Source organism: Pseudophryne corroboree, chromosome 4, assembly GCF_028390025.1.
Source record: "Pseudophryne corroboree isolate aPseCor3 chromosome 4, aPseCor3.hap2, whole genome shotgun sequence".
Classification (NCBI taxonomy): Eukaryota; Metazoa; Chordata; class Amphibia; order Anura; family Myobatrachidae; genus Pseudophryne; species Pseudophryne corroboree.
The window spans coordinates 748519826-748540464 of record NC_086447.1 but is presented as its reverse complement, the minus strand read 5'-3'; the positions used below and the strand labels follow the sequence as shown (position 1 = coordinate 748540464).

At 47.1% G+C, this 20639-nt stretch overlaps 1 protein-coding gene across 1 annotated transcript in view; it reads left to right on the top strand.

Moving 5' to 3' along the window:
- Positions 1 to 20639, top strand: part of DZANK1 (double zinc ribbon and ankyrin repeat domains 1) — a 172427-nt gene that overhangs the window by 139402 nt on the left and 12386 nt on the right. Inside the window, exons 17-18 of the mRNA XM_063918148.1 lie at positions 8067 to 8164; positions 9516 to 9596. Coding sequence (XP_063774218.1) covers positions 8067 to 8164; positions 9516 to 9596 — 179 coding nt within the window. The remainder of the gene's footprint in view (positions 1 to 8066; positions 8165 to 9515; positions 9597 to 20639) is intronic.

Sequence of the window (20639 nt, the reverse complement as noted above, 5' to 3'; positions counted from 1 at the left end):
TCCTAAGGTGGTGACTGCGTTTCATATCAACCAACCTATTGTGGTTCCGATGCTTACGGACACCTCTGCTACCTCAAAGTCCTTGGATGTGGTGAGGGCTTTGAAGATCTATGTGAAGCGGACAGCTCGTCACAGAAAATCTGACTCGCTGTTTGTTCTTTATGATCCCAAGAGGATTGGGTGTCCTGCTTCACAGCAGTCTATTGCTTGCTGGATCAGGCTTACTATCCAGCAGGCTTATTCATCGGCAGGTTTGCCGGTTCCTAGAGTACAGGCCCACTCTACTAGGGTGGTGGGTCCTTCCTGAGCGGCTGCCCGGGGTGTCTAGGCTTTACAGCTATGCCGAGTAGCTATTTGGTCGGGTTCGAACACGTTTGCTAAGTTCTACAAGTTCAATACTTTGGCCTCTGAGGACCTTCAGTTTGGTCAATCAGTTCTGCAGGAACCTCAGCACTCTACCACCCGGTTTGGGAGCTTTGGTACATCCCCATGGTACTAATGTGGACCCCAGTATCCTCTAGTGCATAAGAGAAAATAGAATTTTAATTACCTCCTTTTCTCGTAGTCTGTAGAGGATACTTTGTGTTTCCTGCACTGTTACTTTATTAAGTATTGTTGTTGGTTCAGCTGTTGCTGTTCCTGTTCAAGTTTGGTTAGCATGGCTTTCCTCCTCGTTTGTGTGTGCTGGTTCGAATCTCACCACTGACCTGTTACATCCTTCCTCAGGATATGTCCGTCTCCTCGGGCACAGTTTCTAGACTGAGTCTGGTAGGAGGGGCATAGAGGGAGGATCCAGTGCACACACTTGATTTCTTTAAGTGTCCAAGGCTCCTAGTGGACCCGTCTATACCCCATGGTACTAATGTGGACCTCAGTATCCTCTACGGACTATGATAAAAGGATTTACCGGTAGGTAATTAAAATCCTATTTTCCAGCACATCACTGTGCCTTTTCAACACCCACATATCAACCTGGAGTATAATAAACTTTATAATAAATAGTCTGACAGGTGCCTTTTCACGGATTCGAAAACCCTTTTAGGAAGGACAATGTCCTCCTTCTCCTATAATATTGTCCCACTGGGTCCAAGTATTAGGAGGTAAAATGAAGATAACTATGCGGGGGACTTCCTTCCTAAATTGCAGCCACTTCTATATTGATGACACCATCATTTAAATTTAATGGTGTGTGACTTGTGCAGTTGTTAGGCTAGAGTAAAAGTAAGCTTTCCACATAGATATAATCATATAGATCCTCCCATCAGCAATGTCATCTGTATAAAGCAAGATGGTTTTCTACACTAATGTGCCGCATAACAGCCACTTCAATTCTCAGTACATGCCACCACACCACCGCATTAAATGGCATTTTCTGTTGGGCTACTTGGGCTTGTCAGCACCGCCACTGGATGCAAGATGACTGGAAACGTGTAGCCTGATCTGGCAGGTTGAGGTTCATAATGTTTCAGGTAGATGGATGATTACACATTTGGAGAAAATCCCCAAAAGTCAGTGGACGCCGCATGCCAACAAGGGTTAGTCCAGGGCAACGGTAGCTTTGTTATGGTGTGGGGTGCTTTCAGCTGACACACATTAGGACCACCGAGACATCACTGGCCGTTGGACGCTACTTGACTATCCTAGTGGATACTTTGCACCCATCCATGTCATGCACTCACTCACTCACAAACAAAAGTGAGTTCTTTCAGCATGACAAAGCACCACCAGGTTATGGCTAGAGGAGCATTCTGCTGAGTTTGGCATCATGAGTTGCCCCATCATTTGCTTGATATGAACCCTGTCACAACTGAGGGCTGGTGCTGACTATGGGAAGCCTCAGTTGTAGGGGCTGAGGAGTACTTAAACCTGGGAGGTAAAATAGGACTCCTAGACATGCGTGTGGACCTGCAGTACCAGTGCCCGAAGGCGTGACCACAACAACTGAAGATATGTTCAACGGGTTTTATTAAGAACACAGCTCAACAGCTGTATTGGCAGTTTGCAGTATGGTATTCAAGAGATTACAAGTCACAGTTCCTAGAAGTGCATCGGTGTGGTACAATCAGGAGACAGTCTTAAAGGACTTGGAGGTGGTATCTCCTTTACCAACACCTATACGCTAAGAAGCGGATTGGGAATAGGAACTGGCCAGCTGAGGTAATGCAGAAGCTGGTGACTATGTTGTAACCTGCCGGGTTTTACCAGATGGGACTGGTCCAACTGAATAGCTGTAGTGGAAGTGCTGGAGTGCACTAATGTAGCTAGGGAGCGAAGAAATATCACAGGTGATGCTTGGGACCGCAGATTACTGGAGAACGATGGCAGGGCATCGATGTAAAACAGAGAGAGGGCACCGCTGGAAGCTGAAATGCTGGAAGCCGGTGTTTAGTAATCTGCCAGACGCAGGCTGCAATGATGAGACACTGCAGAGTCAGGCTGCACCATGAGGAGTAGGACTGGTGCGAGTCTCTAGTGGAGTATTGAAGACGGAAACAACCACATTGAGGAGAGACTAGTATCACTGGGATGACAACTGAAGCACTGACAATCCTCCAGCTCTGAAACAGGATATTTATACCTGCTGGGATGCAGGCATTGGTTAATCAATTAAGCAGAGTTCTGTAGCGCAGTGGATTGGAGGAAACAACAACATGTGACCAGAACCAACATGGCTGAGCCCATGCTATCACTTGGAGGGAAAGTCAGCTTGGGGAAAACCATGTGGAAAACAACAGCAATGGCGGCGGAGGCCGCGGCAGGCAGGAGACGCCACACTATCCATTTGCACAGCCAGACCACAGGGACAGCGGCAGAGACCGCAGTGGGCAGAAGACGTCATACCCAAATCTCTGCACACTGAAGGCACAGGACCGGCGGCAACGGAGATTGCGGCGGGCAGGAGACGCCACACCTGTTCACCCGCGCAGCAAGGCCACAGGGACAGTGACCGCAGTGAGCATGAGACGTCACACCCAGCTCTCTGCACACTGAAAGCACAGGAACGGCTGCGGCGGTCGCGGCGGGATAAGAACGCCATTCTGGGACCTGACAAGTATACTGAGAAGGGCGCTGTAACAACGCTGCAGGCCAACAGTGAAGCGATGCAGAATATATACATCAGCAACACAGCTGGGACCCGACCCTGGAACGCAGAGCCAGCCTCAGAAGACACTTGACTGGTAAGAAATGATGACCAGTTACCCGAACCATGACAAACCCAGTAGAACAGGTGGGAAGCAGTTCAAAGTTCCATCAAGGGTCTGTTTTATTAGATCTACACTAAAAAGGTCTACAGTCAATAGATCTACCACTAATAGTATACATGCATTAGGTAGACAGATTCAAAAGGTACACAGGGTCAAAAGGTCGACATAGAATAACTAGACAGTAGAAAAGGTCGACAGGGTCAAAAAGTTAACATTAAAATGGTAAACACAAAAAAGGTAGACACAATTTGATTACAGGGCAGTGTGAATGGATAAGCCGGGTCGTCCGACCCGGGTCTCTGTCAAGCCCTATAGAGAGCTGGCTCATCGGCAATATCCGGCTCCAATGTGCAATGTGAACGAGTTTCATGTTGCTGTTACACTTGTTCAGTGACCAGGGATTGCGCTTCCCAAAGCCACTGCATTTTCCGCAGGTTCGTCTGCTGCATGTAAAAGGGACAATAATATTAAATAAAAAACACGATCAGCTTAGTAAATGTACCCCATAGTCTCAGATAAAGATCCTTGTAGTGCAGCATTAAACACATCAAATAACTTGATGGCCAAGTTCACCCTACTTTATATCAAACTCCATTTTTTTCTTTTTTTCTTTATTTACAGCTACCCCTCATAGAGTACTGTATATGCTGTGAATTTGAAATTTGTATCAGGTTCCCCACCAGAGGTTTTAGAGGTCAATTTAGGTGAAAAACAGCAATTTCAAAGTGCTCTAATAAAAAAAGTAGACTAGATAACTCAATTTGATTGGCAAATCTTTGAGTACATAACTGTCCCCCCCAAAAAAATTACAACTCTGACATTTTATTCCTTCCCACTGAAATACAATCCAAAAAATAGACTTTTTAAAAAATCTGACAATTAATTTTGGCCTCAAATTTCAGTCATAAGAAAGTGAGGTAGGGAAATAGTTATATGACAAAAAATGTAGCTTGAAATGTGCTAAAAATAATGATTTTTATCCCAGCTTTCCATTACTTTTCTGAGCTGAGATATTGCATTTGCCCCAAACGTCCGCAACAGTGAGAAATGTCATACACCATGATAAAAAAATGGCCACCATCTTCATATGAAGGTAAATAACAATAGGAGGATTTTGGTACTTACCGATAAATCCCTTTTTCGGTAGCCATAGGGGACACTGGCACAACTTCAAGACTGTGGGGTGATGACGGTGGCTTACAGGGAGCTGGCACTTTAAATAATCTAAGAAGTGAAACAGGCTCCTCCTCCTCTATCCCCATTCATCCCTCAGTTATGAATTAGCCGAAAGGAGACAGCAACAAGAGAACAGAAACTATACGAGGGAAGAGATAATATAACAATTAAACAAAACAGAACAACAAGGAAGGCAACAGAACAGCAACGGGCGGGCGGCCAGTGTCCCTTATGGCTTCTGAAAAAGGGATTTATCGGTAAGTACCAAAATCCTCCTTTTTCTGTCAGCCACTAGGGGACACTGGCACAACTTCAAGACTGTGGGGATGTCCCAAAGTTTCCCCCCTGGGCGGGAGATCGCTGAGGACCTTGCAAAACAAGATGGCCAAACCATAAAGATGAAGCCACAAAAGTATCAAACTTGTAGAATTTAGCAAATGTATGAAAACTGGACCAAGTGGCTGCACGACAGAGTTGAGACGTGGTAGCCTTCCCTACTAGCGGCCCACGAAGACCCAACTGAACGCATAGAGTGGGCAGCAATGGTTACTGGCGGTCGCCTAGACTGGTGGAGATAGGCCTGATGAACAGTCAACTTAATCCAGCAGGCCAGGGTCTGCTTAGTAGCAGGCCACCCGCGACGAGGAACATCATAAAGCATGAATAAAGCATCCGACTTCCTGAAAGGTGCAGTCCGCTCTACGTAAATCTTCAAGGTTCTCACTACAGCCAGAGAAGAAGGTGTCCCAGAATCGGCCTGCAAAGATGGAACCACAATAGGCTGATTGAGGTGAAAAGCCGACACGACCTTGGGAAGGAAGGAAGCAAGCACGTGTTCTCAACTCCGCCCGATCAGGATGAAAAATCAAAAAGGGGGGTCTGCAAGACAAGGCACTTAATTCAAAAACCCTCCGGGCTGAAGCTATGGCTAGTAGAAAAGCAGTCTTCCAAGTAAGATATCGAAGGTCAGCTTCTTCCAAAGGTTCAAAACAGGTTGACTGTAGAAATTCCAGGACTAGATGGTATTATTGTGATTCCCAATGACCTGAGGTGAGCAATCATCACCGAAATGACCTTGGTAAACATTCTGATTGCTGTGGACAGTCCGAATGGTAAGGCTCTGAACTGAAAATGATCCTGTTGACTGGTTGCTTGCCGCGACCTCTACCTCGCAAGGGTGTAGCTCTTCCGCGTCCTCTAAAAGGTTGAGTGGAGCGTTTAGACAGTGGTGGAAGGGTCGGTAAGAAGGTAGATTTAACACCCGTAGCTTGTAGAATTAACGTGTCTAGTTCTTTTCCAAAAAGAATGTCACCTGTAAACGGAAGTGCCTCCGCCGCTCTTTTTGACTCCGTGTCTACTTGCCATGACCTTAGCCAAAGGGCTCTTCTGGCTGCAATAGTTGCTGCTGAGATCCTCGAGTTAACTTATCCGATATCTCTAGCCGCTTCTCCTAAGTATATAGCTGATTCTTTAATGTGTTCCGTTAGGATAACTAAGTCTTCTAACAGAACCCCCTCTTGTAAATATTTAATCAACTTAGTGGCCCAATGCTTCACTGCCTTGTTCACCCAGGAACTCACCAAGGTTGGTCTAAGTGCAACCCCAGCGGCCGAATAGATGGACTTCAACATGGTGTCCAACTACCTGTCAGAAGGGCCTTTCAAAGAATTTACCTCCTGGAACAGGTAATGCCATTTTCTTTGACAACCTGGAAAGAGAGCAGTGACCGAACAACGGTGTTTTCAACCAAATAATGCAGTATCTGGCGACTTCGGTGTTGTAGTCTCGGAAATGTTCAAAACTTAAAAACTTAAAATAAGAGGTTCAACCCCATGAGAAGGTTCTGGTAGAACTTCGTCATCTGCGTTCTGTAATTTTGCCCAACTCACGATCGTTATCCTCAGCTTCGTGCTGAGAGAGAAGTTCTTCTCCGGATTCATCGGACTGAAGAATTAAGGGCACTGGACGTTTCTTAGCCTTGGACACTGTCTGCGGCTGTTTACTGGACGAGTCCAAGCGTTTTGTGAGACCCTCTACCGACCTGGCTAATCCTGACACCAAAGATGGTTCTGTAGCAATAGAAGGTACAATCATTTTGAGCAATCTCCCTAACCGTCTCACGAGTCTACCGTAAAGCAGCCAACTCAGTATGTAATTGTGAGATGGTTCTTGTTAGTGCTACCACCCAGGGGGGAAAATTAGCGTCTTTTCATCTCACCCTCTGTAAATTAGGCTTTAGCCTTACTGCACTGGAGTGCTGGACTATCTCTCCAGTTCCAAATTAAGTTTGTGTTTAATGCTGGTAAACACTGCGGCGCTGTATAATGTCAACACGGCAGTGCAGGGAGATGGCTACTACAAACATGATACCGGCGCTGCGCGGGAAGCGGCCGCTCCATAATGTACAGAGGAACCACTCATTCCCCCCACACGGCTGCGCCGTGTCGCGGAACCGGAGCCTCAGGATGCGGCTGTGTTGGGAGGAACAGTGCTTCTCTGAATAAGCGCTGTTCTCCTGTGCAGCTTGCTACTGGTGTGTGATCCGGACCCCACTTCTGTGGATAAGTGGCAAAGGGTTCCTGAGGCTAAGGGAACTAAGTCCCAAGAAAGAATTTTTTTTTTTTAAATAAAGTAATATAACTGAGCAGGAGCTCGGTCAGCAGTGACCGGCTCCCTCGGCACAAATTCAAAACTGAGGGATGATGGGGGATAGAGTGGGAGGAGCCTGTTTCACTTCTTAGATTATTTAAAGTGCCAGCTCCCTGTAAGCCACCATCATCACCCCACAGTCTTGAAGTTGTGCCAGTGTCCCCTAGTGGCTGACAGAAGAAAAAAAGTAATGGTGGTTTCTGACTAACTTACAGGGGTCATCACACACAAAAAATAAAAAAACAATAAAAAATGGTCAAGCAACCAATTAATTTAATTCTGGACCAGTACAGATGGTGTAATGGTTAGCATAACTGCCTCACAGCACTAAGGTCAAGGGTTTGATTCCCACCACAGCCCTAACTATGCAGAGTTTGTATAGTCTTCCCATACTTGCTTGGGTTTCCTCTGGGTACTCCGGTTTTCTCCCACAATCCAAAAATATACTGGTAGGTTAATTGGCTCCCAACAAAATTATTAACCCTAGTGTGTATGTGTGTACGTGGGGAATATAGATTGTAAGCTTCACTGGGGCAGAGACTGGTGTGAATGGGCAAGTATTCTCTGTAAAGCGCTGCGGAATATGTGTGCGTTAAATAAATAACTGGTAATAAATAACTTCACCCAATAGCAACAGCACAGCCACCTCCATTATGTGCAGGCTAGAGGGACTCTGTAAGATATGTGTTGGAATGTACAGTCATAGAATCGATCATCACCGGAGGTGCTGGATGCCGGCTGATCTTGGACATTTTTTTAAAGGGGCGATCACTTACACGGCATGGTTTTGCCTTGTAAGTGTTTGCCCCCTTTAAAAAAAAGTCAGAGATCTGCCGGCATCTCGCACCTCCGGTGATCTCCGATTCCATTACATCCCGCCAACAGTGGGCTTTTTTTTTTCTTTATGTTTTCTTGACTAACTGGTTTACATTAACTAAAATTTGAATGTCATTTTTTACCATCACTCCTCTTCCCTGACTGCCACGAATATGTATGAGCATGTAACATTGTATAACCCATATGTATTCCCTTCAGCAAGCGAGGATGGGCTAAGTGCTAGAAGCAACAATATAAAAGCAAAACGATCCAGGAGGAAGAATAGAAAACCTCTACAGAAAGAAGACCGCCTTCCTGTATGTATTGAATAAGTGATGCTGACCCAAACAACAGCCAAACTAAAATGAATAATAATCTACAATGGGCAATGTTATTTCGGCAAAACGGCAGTGACATTTTGCAACTTTATGACAGTTAGAGAGCTGTTAACAGACGTAATGAATTAGTTTAGTGCCTCTAGTGGTTATCTTGTTCTATATGTCCTATTTCGCACATGTTCAAACTTTCCAGATGGACCAACAATTACTGGGTCTCGACTTCCTCAGTTTCAGTTTAACATGAACTAGCCTCAAAGTGCCGATGTCTACCAACATATTGGACTGCCAGTATAATAGTATTCCAGTGTATATTCTGTACTTGGTGCTTTTGGTAAGCGTGTTACCAATCTCCTTCCAGCTGGGCACTTCTCTATGAACTATGTTGACACAGCTGCAAAGACAACAGAACATGGATCCCACATTAATCAGACATGGGTTTGATCACTTAAAACATAGGTTCTCAAACTCGGCCCTCAGAACCCCAAACAGTTCATGTTTTCCAGGTCTCCTCACAGAATCAGAAGTAAAATAATTACCTGCACCTCTTGATCTTTGAAAATGTGTCAGTGAGTAATGAGTGCACCTCCTAGGTGACCTGGAAAACATGAGCTGTTTGTGGTCTTGAGAGCTGAGGTTGAAAACCACAGGGGTATATTTACTAAAGTGCAGGTTTTTAGAATTGGAGATGTTGTCCATAGGAAACAATCAGATTCTAGCTATTATCTTCTAGAAGGTGCTAGATAAATAAGTAGAATCTGGTTGCTATGGGCAACATCTCCACATCTAAAAAGCAGCATTTTAGTAAACATACCCCTTAGAGGTTGTCTCTGATTCAGAGATGGATGCACCTCTTGCAGTGCAACTTAGTTTGTCCAGGTGCAGAGTTACTTGCTCCCAACTCGAAATCAGCCCCATAGTGACAATGAGGGGGGAACAATTTGCAATTTGTTTATTTTGTGACCCACTGGATTAGTAGTAAAAACATTTTTTGACCCACTTTTGTATGCATCAAATAAATGCCCTGCACAGAATGGCCCAATAAATAAACTATTTTGATTCTATCTAGCCTAAGTAGTGCATAGAGGGGGATTTATTGGTAGGCTGTTGTTCAACTGTTCCTTTACATTAATGTGATATATAGTGCTGCAGGACCAAGAGTATCATCTTCAGTTGGTTAGGAATATTGTATATTTTACCTATATCAACTTTTTGGACAAGGAATATAAATTCATTTGCTTTTTAGTATGGAATTTCTTTCAGATTATGAACTTACATAATTATGTTTACTTAATTTTCTTACCTGATATTTTACCCTCAATCTGAAATGCAGCCTGAAGATCGCAAGCTTCTCAAGGAAGTTGGGTCAAAGGGTGAAGGGAGGATTTCTGCTGTAGAGGAACTCTTGGATGAGGTACATTGAAAGAAATCTTATTACATATCTTTAGTCTGCAAATGAAAGCTATATACAGGGAAATTTTGCTTGTCCAGGTAATATGTCCAATATGGCCTCACACGTAGTAACCAAACTCTTGCAGTTCAGCCACCTATGGTAAGCGCCAAACTAGGTTTGGCATGACTTAGATCCGTTAGTGTGGGCAGAAGATGATGCATACACACCAGGGCCATTTTAACAGCAATGTAGGCCCTGGAAAAGCACCCCATTCACAGGAACCAATTTAAAAAAAAAGTAGTAACATGCCCCTCCTGCGGTCCTGCGTAATCTCTCTACATACTTCCATAGGCATCTTGATTGGTGGCTGGTTCCAGCCATCCACCAGTCCGCATCCAACCATTCACTGTCTGGCTACAGGCTAGAAGACAGGTAGAGAATGCTTCCTCAATAGTTGTGTGACCAACACCCGCCCCTGCTCGGAGGCCTCTAAAATTGTGGGGCCCTGGGCAGCTGCCCAGTGTGCCTGTACAATAAGATGGCCCTGATACACACTGGTAGTGGTGAACGATTGTCATCTTCTGAAAGCATTTACCTACATGACAGATAATGATCCTACAAACATCCAGAAGAAAGGTTGCGTTTTTGCAACCTATTGTGATTTGGCACATATGTAAGTTAGCAAATACAATTCCCTCCCCTTGTACATACCAGGGCCAGATGCACCTGCAGTACAGCAGTAGGTGTGGCTTTACCAGGAGTATAGAGATGCTTATAGTCGCAATACACACACATTACAGTAGGCGGCAGTATAGTGCAGTTAATAGGAGCATGTGACATTCTAATCAAATAAGATTCAAATATTATTTTTGTTTAATGACAACATATGGCCGACCTTTCCTTTTCCAAACAGAGTATGAAATGAGTATTCCATGCAGTGTGATTTTACTTTTAGCATAGAATTGCAGCAGTTGAACTTTATGTAGATGAATGGGTGTGTTTTAGACGGGTGGTCTTCAGTATGCCGACTGACGGGACCCCGGCGCACAGTATACCGGCGCCGGAATCCCGACAGCCGGCATACCGACACTTATTTTCCCTCGTGGGGGTCCATGACCCCCCTGGAGGGATAATAAAATAGCGCGCCACCGTGCCGGTAAGCCGGTGGTCGGGCTCCCGGCGCCGGTATGCTGGTCGCCGGGAGCCCGACCGCCGGCATACCATACTGAACCCTTTTAGACACTTTCACCTAATCAAGTGCTGCCTGTGGCCATCATCAGAAGTTTGCAACTTGCACCAGGATTTCAGTACCCTCACGGTAGATACAAGTGTGTCTTTTCAGTGGCTATCATGGGCACAATTCGCTAACACTACACGCTTACTGTACTTAGTTCCCCGTGTTGTAGGGAGTCACAAGTTTCACTTCACGTGTGCTAAAAAAAACAAACCCTAAAACATAACCAAAGTTGAGGGGAAAGTTGCAGCCAAAGAAAGATGCATGTTATACTTCCACCTCTGAATAAGGTCCATAGGGGGGTAATTCCAAGTTGATCGCAGCAAGAATTTTGTTAGCAGTTGGGCAAAACCATGTGCACTGCAGGTGAGGCAGATATAACATGTGCAGAGAGAGTTAGATTTGGGTGGGTTATTTTATTTCTGTGCAGGGTAAATACTGGCTGTTTTATTTTTACACTGCAAATTAGATTGCAGATTGAACACACCACACCCAAATCTAACTCTCTCTGCACATGTTAAATCTGCCTCCCCTGCAGTGCACATGGTTTTGCCCAACTGCTAACAAATTTCCTGCTGCGATCAACTTGGAATTACCCCCATAATGCGGTACTGAACCTTAATATTGCAATACAGCATTAACAAAAATAAGTCCTTTTTAGATATTTTCCACCCTTCTTGTTATTTTGGATAAACTAAGTTAGAATAGTAGCATAGAGATACGTTCTCAAACACCTAGCGTCTTTACGCCATACAGCATGAGGCCCTGGGTGTGACTGAGATGCTCCAAGGGGTGTAGCATGGGGTTGGGTATGCATAACCGGCGATCAGGAGACCGGTGCTCAGCATACCGACGCCGGGATCCCGGCATCGGGGTGGCGAGGGGGGAGCGCAACAAGCCCTTTACTGGCTCGCTGCGCTCGCCACAATGCGAGCACTTCATATACACATTCAGAACCCGTCACACACAGATATACAAGTGGCGCACATCAAAGTGATCGCTGTATTTGAGTTTTGTCACTTCCAGTTGTTTTATTTGTGGGAATAAGACCCACAATTTGAGCAAGAAAGACGCTTGGTGCAGTCGAGAGACCTGGTGCAGCAAAAGGGGCTCTTTGGCGTGACTGAAGCCACAGTGTATGAGGACACATCTGTAGTATGTCATTTAATTACTTGAAAAACAAAAAAGTTTTACTTAATTAATTTCATATCAACACCTACAAGATTTAAGATGAGATGTATGAAAGGTGCAGATAAGTGCTCCCAGCTCTCCCCCTTCCCTGCTCACCATTACCCTCTCCACCCCCCCCCCCCCCCTCCCCCCTTTTCCAGAGTGCAGCTTCAGGCTACAGAACTGGGGGATCTGTTCTTGGTCCTTACACACATCCTGCTCTATAACAGTGGCCTGGTAATGTATTGAGGATCCACTGGGAGGACCAGCTCACCTCACACCACCGACCACCCCCGAGGTGGTATGAGCTCCTCAAATAGACCCGCCCCATTTGCCTTATAGCTTTCCGAGGGGGAGTCAAGAGTCATACACAGTGCGGACCCATGGGCAGCCCTGCTGCTATTCGTGCGCTGTTGTACCTCTACTGCTCCCGCCGACACTGCAGCACAGGTCTTGAAGGTGCCTCTGCGACATACATTCGACTATAAATATTGTTAATACCGGCACTTGGACCGTATGCCTTTCTTGTGAATGTCCCCCATCCCCTATACTCCCTATGTGTCTCTCAATCGTGGCGATCTGATGTAACATCTCTTGACAGACTCTATCGCAGTGATTTTCAACTTTTTTTTACTCGCGGCACAGCGAACACACCATCCGTTCCCCACAGGAAAAAAACACAGAAAACACACATTGGCCCTCATAGTAAAAAAAAAAATCCACACATACATTGGCCTACACAGAAAAACAATCACATTGCTCCCCACATAAATCATATTGCTCCCCACATGAATTATTCACATTGTTCCCGCCATAAATCCTTATTCTCCCCACATAAATCCTATTGTTCACCACAGGAGAAGAAAAAACCTAAATATTAGCCCCTACTGGTCAGCTGTCCTCCTCCCTGTCCCTCAGTGGTGGGGGTTGTTCATAGTGGAGTGCTGCGAATGCTGAGCAGCGGGCGGTCGGGCAGGTGTGGATGTGGGTGGGCAAGGAAAGCTGTGTATGCAGGCGGGAACTGGAAGATGTGTATACAGGCGGGTGGGCTGGCTGGATAGTGAGACGCAACGGCCATGACCTATGATATCACACCGCCGTGTCTTCAAGGCATACTTCACGGCTGGAGCACGACTGATCCTCTAAGAAGAGCCTGGGCCAACAGTTCACTCTGAAGGTGCAGGAAGCTGCTCTGGCTCCTCGGCACACCTTGCAACTGGTCACGGCACACTGGTTGAAAAAGCCTGTCCTAGAGGATGCTGGGGTCCATTTTAGTACCAAGGGGATGTACCAAAGCTCCCAGTACGGGAGGGAGAGTGCTGAGGTTCCTGCAGAACAGATTGACCAAACTTAAAGTCCTCAGCGGCCAAAGTATCGAACTTGTAGAATTTAGCAAACGTGTTCGACCCTGACCAAGTAGCTGCTCGGCAAAGCTGTAAAGCCGAGACACCCCGGGCAGCCGCCCAGGAAGAACCCACTTTACAAGTAGAGTGGGCCTGAACAGATTTTGGAATCGGCAATCCTGCCGTAGAATAAGCATGCTGGATAGTAAGCCTGATCCAGCGAGAAATCATCTACTTAGAAGCAGGACACCCAATCTTGTTGGGATCATAAAGGACAAATAGTGCGTCCGACTTCCTGTGACGAGAAGTTCTCTTCACATAAATCTTCAAAGCCCTCACAACATCCAAGGCCTTTCAGATAATTGAGGTGTCAGTAGCCACTGGCACCACAGTAGGTTGGTTGATATGAAAAGCCGACACAGCCTTTGCAAGAAATTGCTGATGCATTCTAAGCTCAGCTCTATCCTCATGGAAAATCAAGTAGGGACTCTTGTGAGACAATGCCCCCAATTCTGACACACATCCAGCAGATGCCAATGCCAACAGTGTGACAGCCTTCCAAGTAAGAAACTTTATGTCCACCCCCTGTAAAGGTTCGAACCAATCCGATTGCAGGAACTGCAACACCACATTAAGATCCCAAGGTGCCGTAGGAGGCACAAAGGGTTGTTGGATGTGCAAAACCCCTTTCAAGAATGTCTGAACTTCAGGGAGAGTAGCCAATAGTTTCTGGAAGAATATGGACAAGGCCGAAATCTTGACCTTTATGGAGCCCAAGCATAGGCCCACATCCACACCTGCTTGCAGAAAGAGGAGAAACCGTCCTAGTTGAAACTCCACCGTAGGAAACTTCTTGGATTCACACCAAGACACATACTTTTTCCATATTCGATGGTAATATTTAGACATTACCCCCTTCCTAGCCCGTATCAGGTTAGGAATAACCTCGCTCGGAATACCCTTCTGAGCTAAGATCTGGCGCTCAACCGCCATGCCGTCAAACGTAGCCATGGTAAGTCTTGATAAGTGAACGGCCCCTGTAGTAGGAGATCCTCGCGAAGAGGAAGAGGCCTCAGATCCTCCAGCAGCAATTCCAGAAGATCCGCGTACCAAGCCCGTCTTGGCCAATCCCGAGCAATGAGGATCGCTTGAACTCTTGTTCTTTTTATTAGATTGAGAATCCTTGGGATGAACGGAAGTGGAGGAAACACATACACCGACTGGAACACCCACGGAGTTACCAGGCCGCCTGTAGAAGGGCGTTGTATACAGCCCGTAGTTCCAGAATGTTTATTAGAAGGATGGATTCTAGACTTGACCACTTTCCCTGGAAGTTTTCGCCTTGGGTGACTGCTCCCCAACCTCTGAGTCTTGCATCCGTGGTTAGAAGAATCCAATTCCGAATCCCAAACCTGCGGCCCTCGAGTAGGTGAGAAGTTTGCAGCCACCAGAGGAGTCAAATCCTGGCCTTTGGCGACAGGCGTATCCGCTGGTGCATGTGAAGATGCGATCCCGACCACTTGTCTAGGAGATCCAGCTGGAAGAACCGTGCATGGAATCTTCCGTACTGCAGAGCCTCATAGGAGGCTACCATCTTTCCCAGAAGGCGAATGCACTGATGAACCGATACCTGGGCTGGCTTCAGGACATCCCGGACCATTGTTTGGATCACCAATGCTTTCTCCACTGGTAGAAAAACCCTCTGCACTTCCGTGTCGAGTATCATCCCCAGGAAGGACAGGCTCCTTGTCTGCTCCAATTGTGACTTTGGAAGGTTCAGGATCCATCCATGATCTTGGAGTAATTGAGTTGAGAGAGCAATACTCTGTAATATCCTCTCCCTGGAAGGTGCTTTTATCAGTAGATCGTCCAGATATGGAATTATGTTCACCCCCTGCAAGCAGAGGAGGAACATCATCTCTGCCATGACCTTGGTGAACACCCTCTGAGCTGTGGACAGGCCAAATGGCAATGTCTGGAACTGATAGTGACAGTCCTGCAGCACAAATCTTAGATAAGCCTGGTGAGGCGGCCAGATCGGAATGTGAAGGTACGCATCCTTGATATCCAGGGATACTAGGAATTCCCCCTCCTCCAGAACTGAGATCACCGCTCTCAGAGACTCCATCTTGAATTTGAATTCCCGCAAGTAGGGGTTGAATGACTTTAGGTTTAATATTGGTCTTACCGAACCGTCCGGTTTCGGTACCACAAACAGGTTTGAGTAATAACCCTTGTGTTCTAGGTGAGGTGGAACTGGAACAATGATATTTGTTTGCAACAATTTTTGAAAGGCTTCCTGTAGGATAGCACTTTCTGTCTTGACTTGAAGAATCTGTGAGGTGGGAGTTCTTGAAATTCCAGTCTGTAGCCCTGGGTAACAATATCCTTCACACAGGGGTCTAGGCAAGAAAACGCCCAGACGTGACTGATATTTTTTAGCCTCACCCCCACCTGCCCGATCTCCAGGCTGGGAGGTCCACCGTCATGCCGAGTATTTTGTGGAAGCAGAACCAGGTTTCTGTTCCTGTGAACCTGTTGATGCAGGTTTTCTGGATTTACCCCAACCTCCTCTAAAGAAGGCGGGAGGGGGTTTAGATTTCTTAACTTTTGCGGCCTGAAAGGACTGCAGTGTAGCAGAAGGATAGGATTTCCTAGCCGGTGTTGCTGCAGAGGGAAGGTTGACTTACCCGCAGTTGCCGTGGAAATCCACGCATCCAATGCGTCCCCAAACAGGGCCTGACCTGTGAAGGGTAGGTTCTCCACACTTTTATTGGATTCTGCGTCCGCCGACCATTGGCGTAGCCAGAGTCCTCTGCGTGCCAAGACTGCCATGGAAGTAGCCCTTGCATTAAGCAGGCCAATGTCCTTCTTGGCCTCCACCATGAAACCTGCAGAATCCTGTATGTGACGTAAAAACAAAATCAATGTCACTCCTATCCATAGTATCTAATTCCTCTAGTAATGTGCCTGACCACTTTACTATGGCTTTAGAAATCCATGCACAAGCAATGGTGGGCCTTAACGCCACGCCTGTACCAGTGTATAGTGATTTGAGCGTAGTCTCAATCTTGTGGTCAGCCGGCTCCTTTAAAGCGGTTGAACCAGGGACAGGTAAAACCACCTTTATGACAATCTAGATACAGAAGCGTCTACTATAGGTGGGTTTTCCCACTTCTTTCTATCCTCTTCAGGGAAAGGGAAAGCATTATGAGAATTCTTTTAGGGATCTGGAATTTTTTCTCTGGGTTCTCTCAGGATTTTTCGAACAAGGAGTTTAACTCCATTGAAGCAGGGAAGGTAAGCGAGGATTTCTTATTTACTGTAAAATAAGATTCCTCTTCCTGCTCAGGTACCTTCTCAGAAATATGCAAAACATCCCTAATGGCTTCAATCATCAGTTGCACCCCCTTAGCAAGGGATGCATCACCGTCCCCTGTATCAGAGCCGGTATCAGTGTCAGCTTGCATTATCTGGGCAAGTGTACTTTTTTGTGGGTAGGTAGGTGGGGTCTTAGACGAAGTAGTGGGGGTTGAGTATGCCAAACCCTCTGCGGATTTCCTCAAAAACTGCGTTTCTTTCTCAGTATGAGACATCCATGTCGAAATCTGGGATATCATCTCCCTTAAAGAATCCACCCACGGGGGTTCGGATTCAGAAGGCGGGGAAAGCACATTGCAGTCCTGCGTACATGGAATAGATTCCTCAGGAGAAGATAAACACACTGCGGCACAGGACACAGAGTCCTTAGACATGGTAATGTGGGATATACACACACACAGGAAAATGTCAGACACAGTTTCTCCCAGAGTACCTTCAGAGAGTCACAGAGTATAAGGAGCCAGCCACACAGCGCCCCTGTAGGCAGTTATTATGATAAAAGCCCAGCACTTACCAACTAACCTTAATAGGTTAATCAGTACTACAAACACACTCCTCCCCTGTCTACAACACCATGGTACCGCAGAGGTATAGCTGGAGTTATGTGGAGGGCAGCGCTCCCTGTCAGCGTCTCTTTCCTATGATCTGCAGGGAGAAAATGGTGCTGGCCAGTGCTGGGTCCGCTCTGCGAGGAAGCCCTGCCCCTTGTAATGGCGCGCTGCTTCCCGCACAAATTGTTTACACTGGCCTGAGGTTTCTTGTGCTAACAGCGGGATTAGCCCCTGGTAGCTTGCTTGACCAGTGTAGGGTATATTGCTCTGGCTCAGGACGCCCCTCACAGTGTGTTGCTGAGCCTTCCCGGAGCGCAGCCTGTCAGTGCTGCGCTTCCACCCTTGTGCCGCCATACCCGCTTACCGGGACGCCGGCGCTGTACTCACCACTCTTCTTGCTTCTGGCTCTGTTAGGGGGTGGCGGCCGTGCTGCGGGAGTGAGCGGTCGCCTCGTGGGCTTGCGATCAGCACCTTCAGGAGCTCAGTGTCCTGTCAGCGGAGTAAAGAACCATTAACTCTTCAGGAAGTTGGTTCCTACTCCCCACATAAGTCCCATGAAGCAGGGAGGCTGTTGCCAGCAGCCTTCCTGTGCCTAACAAACTCTAGAAAACAACAAAACCAGAAAAACTCCTAGGAGCCCCCCTAGCTGTGACCGGCTCCTCCGGGGACATTTTCTAAACGGAGTCTGGTAGCCAGGGCATAGAGGGAGGAGCCAGCCCACACTATTAAACTCTTAAAGTGCCCATGGCTCCTGGTGGACCCGTCTATGCCCCATGGTACTGAAATGGACCCCCAGCATCCCCTAGGACGTAAGAGAAAAAAAATAATAAGATTTTACTTACCGATAAATCTATTTCTCGTAGTCCGTAGTGGATGCTGGGGACTCCGTCAGGACCATGGGGATTAGCGGCTCCGCAGGAGACAGGGCACAAAAATAAAGCTTTAGGATCAGGTGGTGTGCACTGGCTCCTCCCCCTATGACCCTCCTCCAAGCCTCAGTTAGGATACTGTGCCCGGACGAGCGTACACAATAAGGAAGGATTTTGAATCCCGTGTAAGACTCATACCAGCCACACCAATCACACCGTACAACTTGTGATCTGAACCCAGTTAACAGTATGACAAACGTAGGAGCCTCTGAACAGACGGCTCACAACAATAACAACCCGATTTTTTTGTAACAATAACTATGTACAAGTATTGCAGACAATCCGCACTTGGGATGGGCGCCCAGCATCCACTACGGACTACGAGAAATAGATTTATCGGTAAGTAAAATCTTATTTTCTCTGACGTCCTAGTGGATGCTGGGGACTCCGTCAGGACCATGGGGATTATACCAAAGCTCCCAAACGGGCGGGAGAGTGCGGATGACTCTGCAGCACCGAATGAGAGAACTCCAGGTCCTCTTTAGCCAGGGTATCAAATTTGTAGAATTTTACAAACGTGTTCTCCCCCGACCACGTAGCTGCTCGGCAGAGTTGTAATGCCGAGACCCCTCGGGCAGCCGCCCAGGATGAGCCCACCTTCCTTGTGGAATGGGCCTTGACAGGTTTAGGCTGTGGCAGGCCTGCCACAGAATGTGCAAGTTGAATTGTGCTACAAATCCAACGAGCAATCGTCTGCTTAGAAGCAGGAGCACCCAGCTTGTTGGGTGCATACAGTATAAACAGCGAGTCAGATTTTCTGACTCCAGCCGTCCTTGAAATATATATTTTCAATGCCCTGACAACGTCCAGCAACTTGGAATCCTCCAAATCGCTAGTAGCCGCAGGCACCACAATAGGCTGGTTCAGGTGAAACGCTGACACCACCTTAGGCAGAAACTGAGGACGCGTCCGCAGTTCTGCCCTGTCCGAATGGAAAATCAGATATGGGCTTTTATACGATAAAGCCGCCAATTCTGACACTCTCCTGGCTGAAGCCAGGGCCAGTAGCATGGTTACTTTCCATGTAAGATATTTCAAATCCACCGATTTGAGTGGCTCAAACCAATGGGATTTGAGAAAATCCAAAACTACATTAAGGTCCCACGGAGCCACTGGGGGCACAACCGGGGGCTGTATATGTAGTACTCCTTTTACAAAAGTCTGGACTTCAGGAACTGAAGCCAATTCTTTCTGGAAGAAAATCGACAGGGCCGAAATTTGAACCTTAATGGACCCCAATTTGAGGCCCATAGACAATCCTGTTTGCAGGAAATGTAGGAATCGACCCAATTGAAATTCCTCCGTGGGGGCCTTCCTGGCCTCACACCACGCAACATATTTTCTCCAAATGCGGTGATAATGTTGTGCAGTCACCTCCTTCCTGGCTTTGACCAGTGTAGGAATGACCTCTTCCGGAATGCCTTTTTCCCTTAGAATTCGGCGTTCAAAGGCCATGCCGTCAAACGCAGCCACGGTAAGTCTTGGAATAGACACGGTCCCTGCTGAAGCAGGTCCCGTCTTAGAGGTAGAGGCCACGGATCTTCCGTGAGCATCTCCTGAAGTTCCGGGTACCAAGTTCTTCTTGGCCAATCCGGAGCCACGAGTATCGTTCTTACTCCCCTTTGCCGTATAATTCTCAGTACTTTTGGTATGAGAGGCAGAGGAGGAAACACATACACTGACTGGAACACCCACGGTGTTACCAGAGCGTCCACAGCTATTGCCTGAGGGTCTCTTGACCTGGCGCAATACCTGTCCAGTTTTTTGTTGAGGCGAGACGCCATCATATCCACCTTTGGTTTTTCCCAACGGTTCACAATCATGTGGAAGACTTCTGGATGAAGTCCCCACTCTCCCGGGTGTAGATCGTGTCTGCTGAGGAAGTCTGCTTCCCAGTTGTCCACTCCCGGAATGAACACTGCTGACAGTGCTATCACATGATCTTCCGCCCAGCGAAGAATCCTTGCAGCTTCTGCCATTGCTCTCCTGCTTCTTGTGCCGCCCTGTCTGTTTACGTGGGCGACTGCCGTGATGTTGTCCGACTGGATCAACACCGGCTGACCCTGAAGCAGGGGTTTTGCCAGGCTTAGAGCATTGTAAATCGCTCTTAGCTCCAGTATATTTATGTGAAGAGACATCTCCAGGCTTGACCATACTCCCTGGAAGTTTCTTCCCTGTGTGACCGCTCCCCAGCCTCTCAGACTGGCATCCGTGGTCACCAGGACCCAGTCCTGTATGCCGAATCTGCGGCCCTCTAACAGATGAGCACTCTGCAACCACCACAGAAGAGACACCCTTGTCCGTGGCGATAAGGTTATCCGCTGATGCATCTGCAGATGCGATCCGGACCATTTGTCAAGCAGATCCCACTGAAAAGTTCTTGCGTGAAATCTGCCGAATGGAATCGCTTCGTAAGAAGCCACCATTTTTCCCAGGACCCTTGTGCAATGATGCAC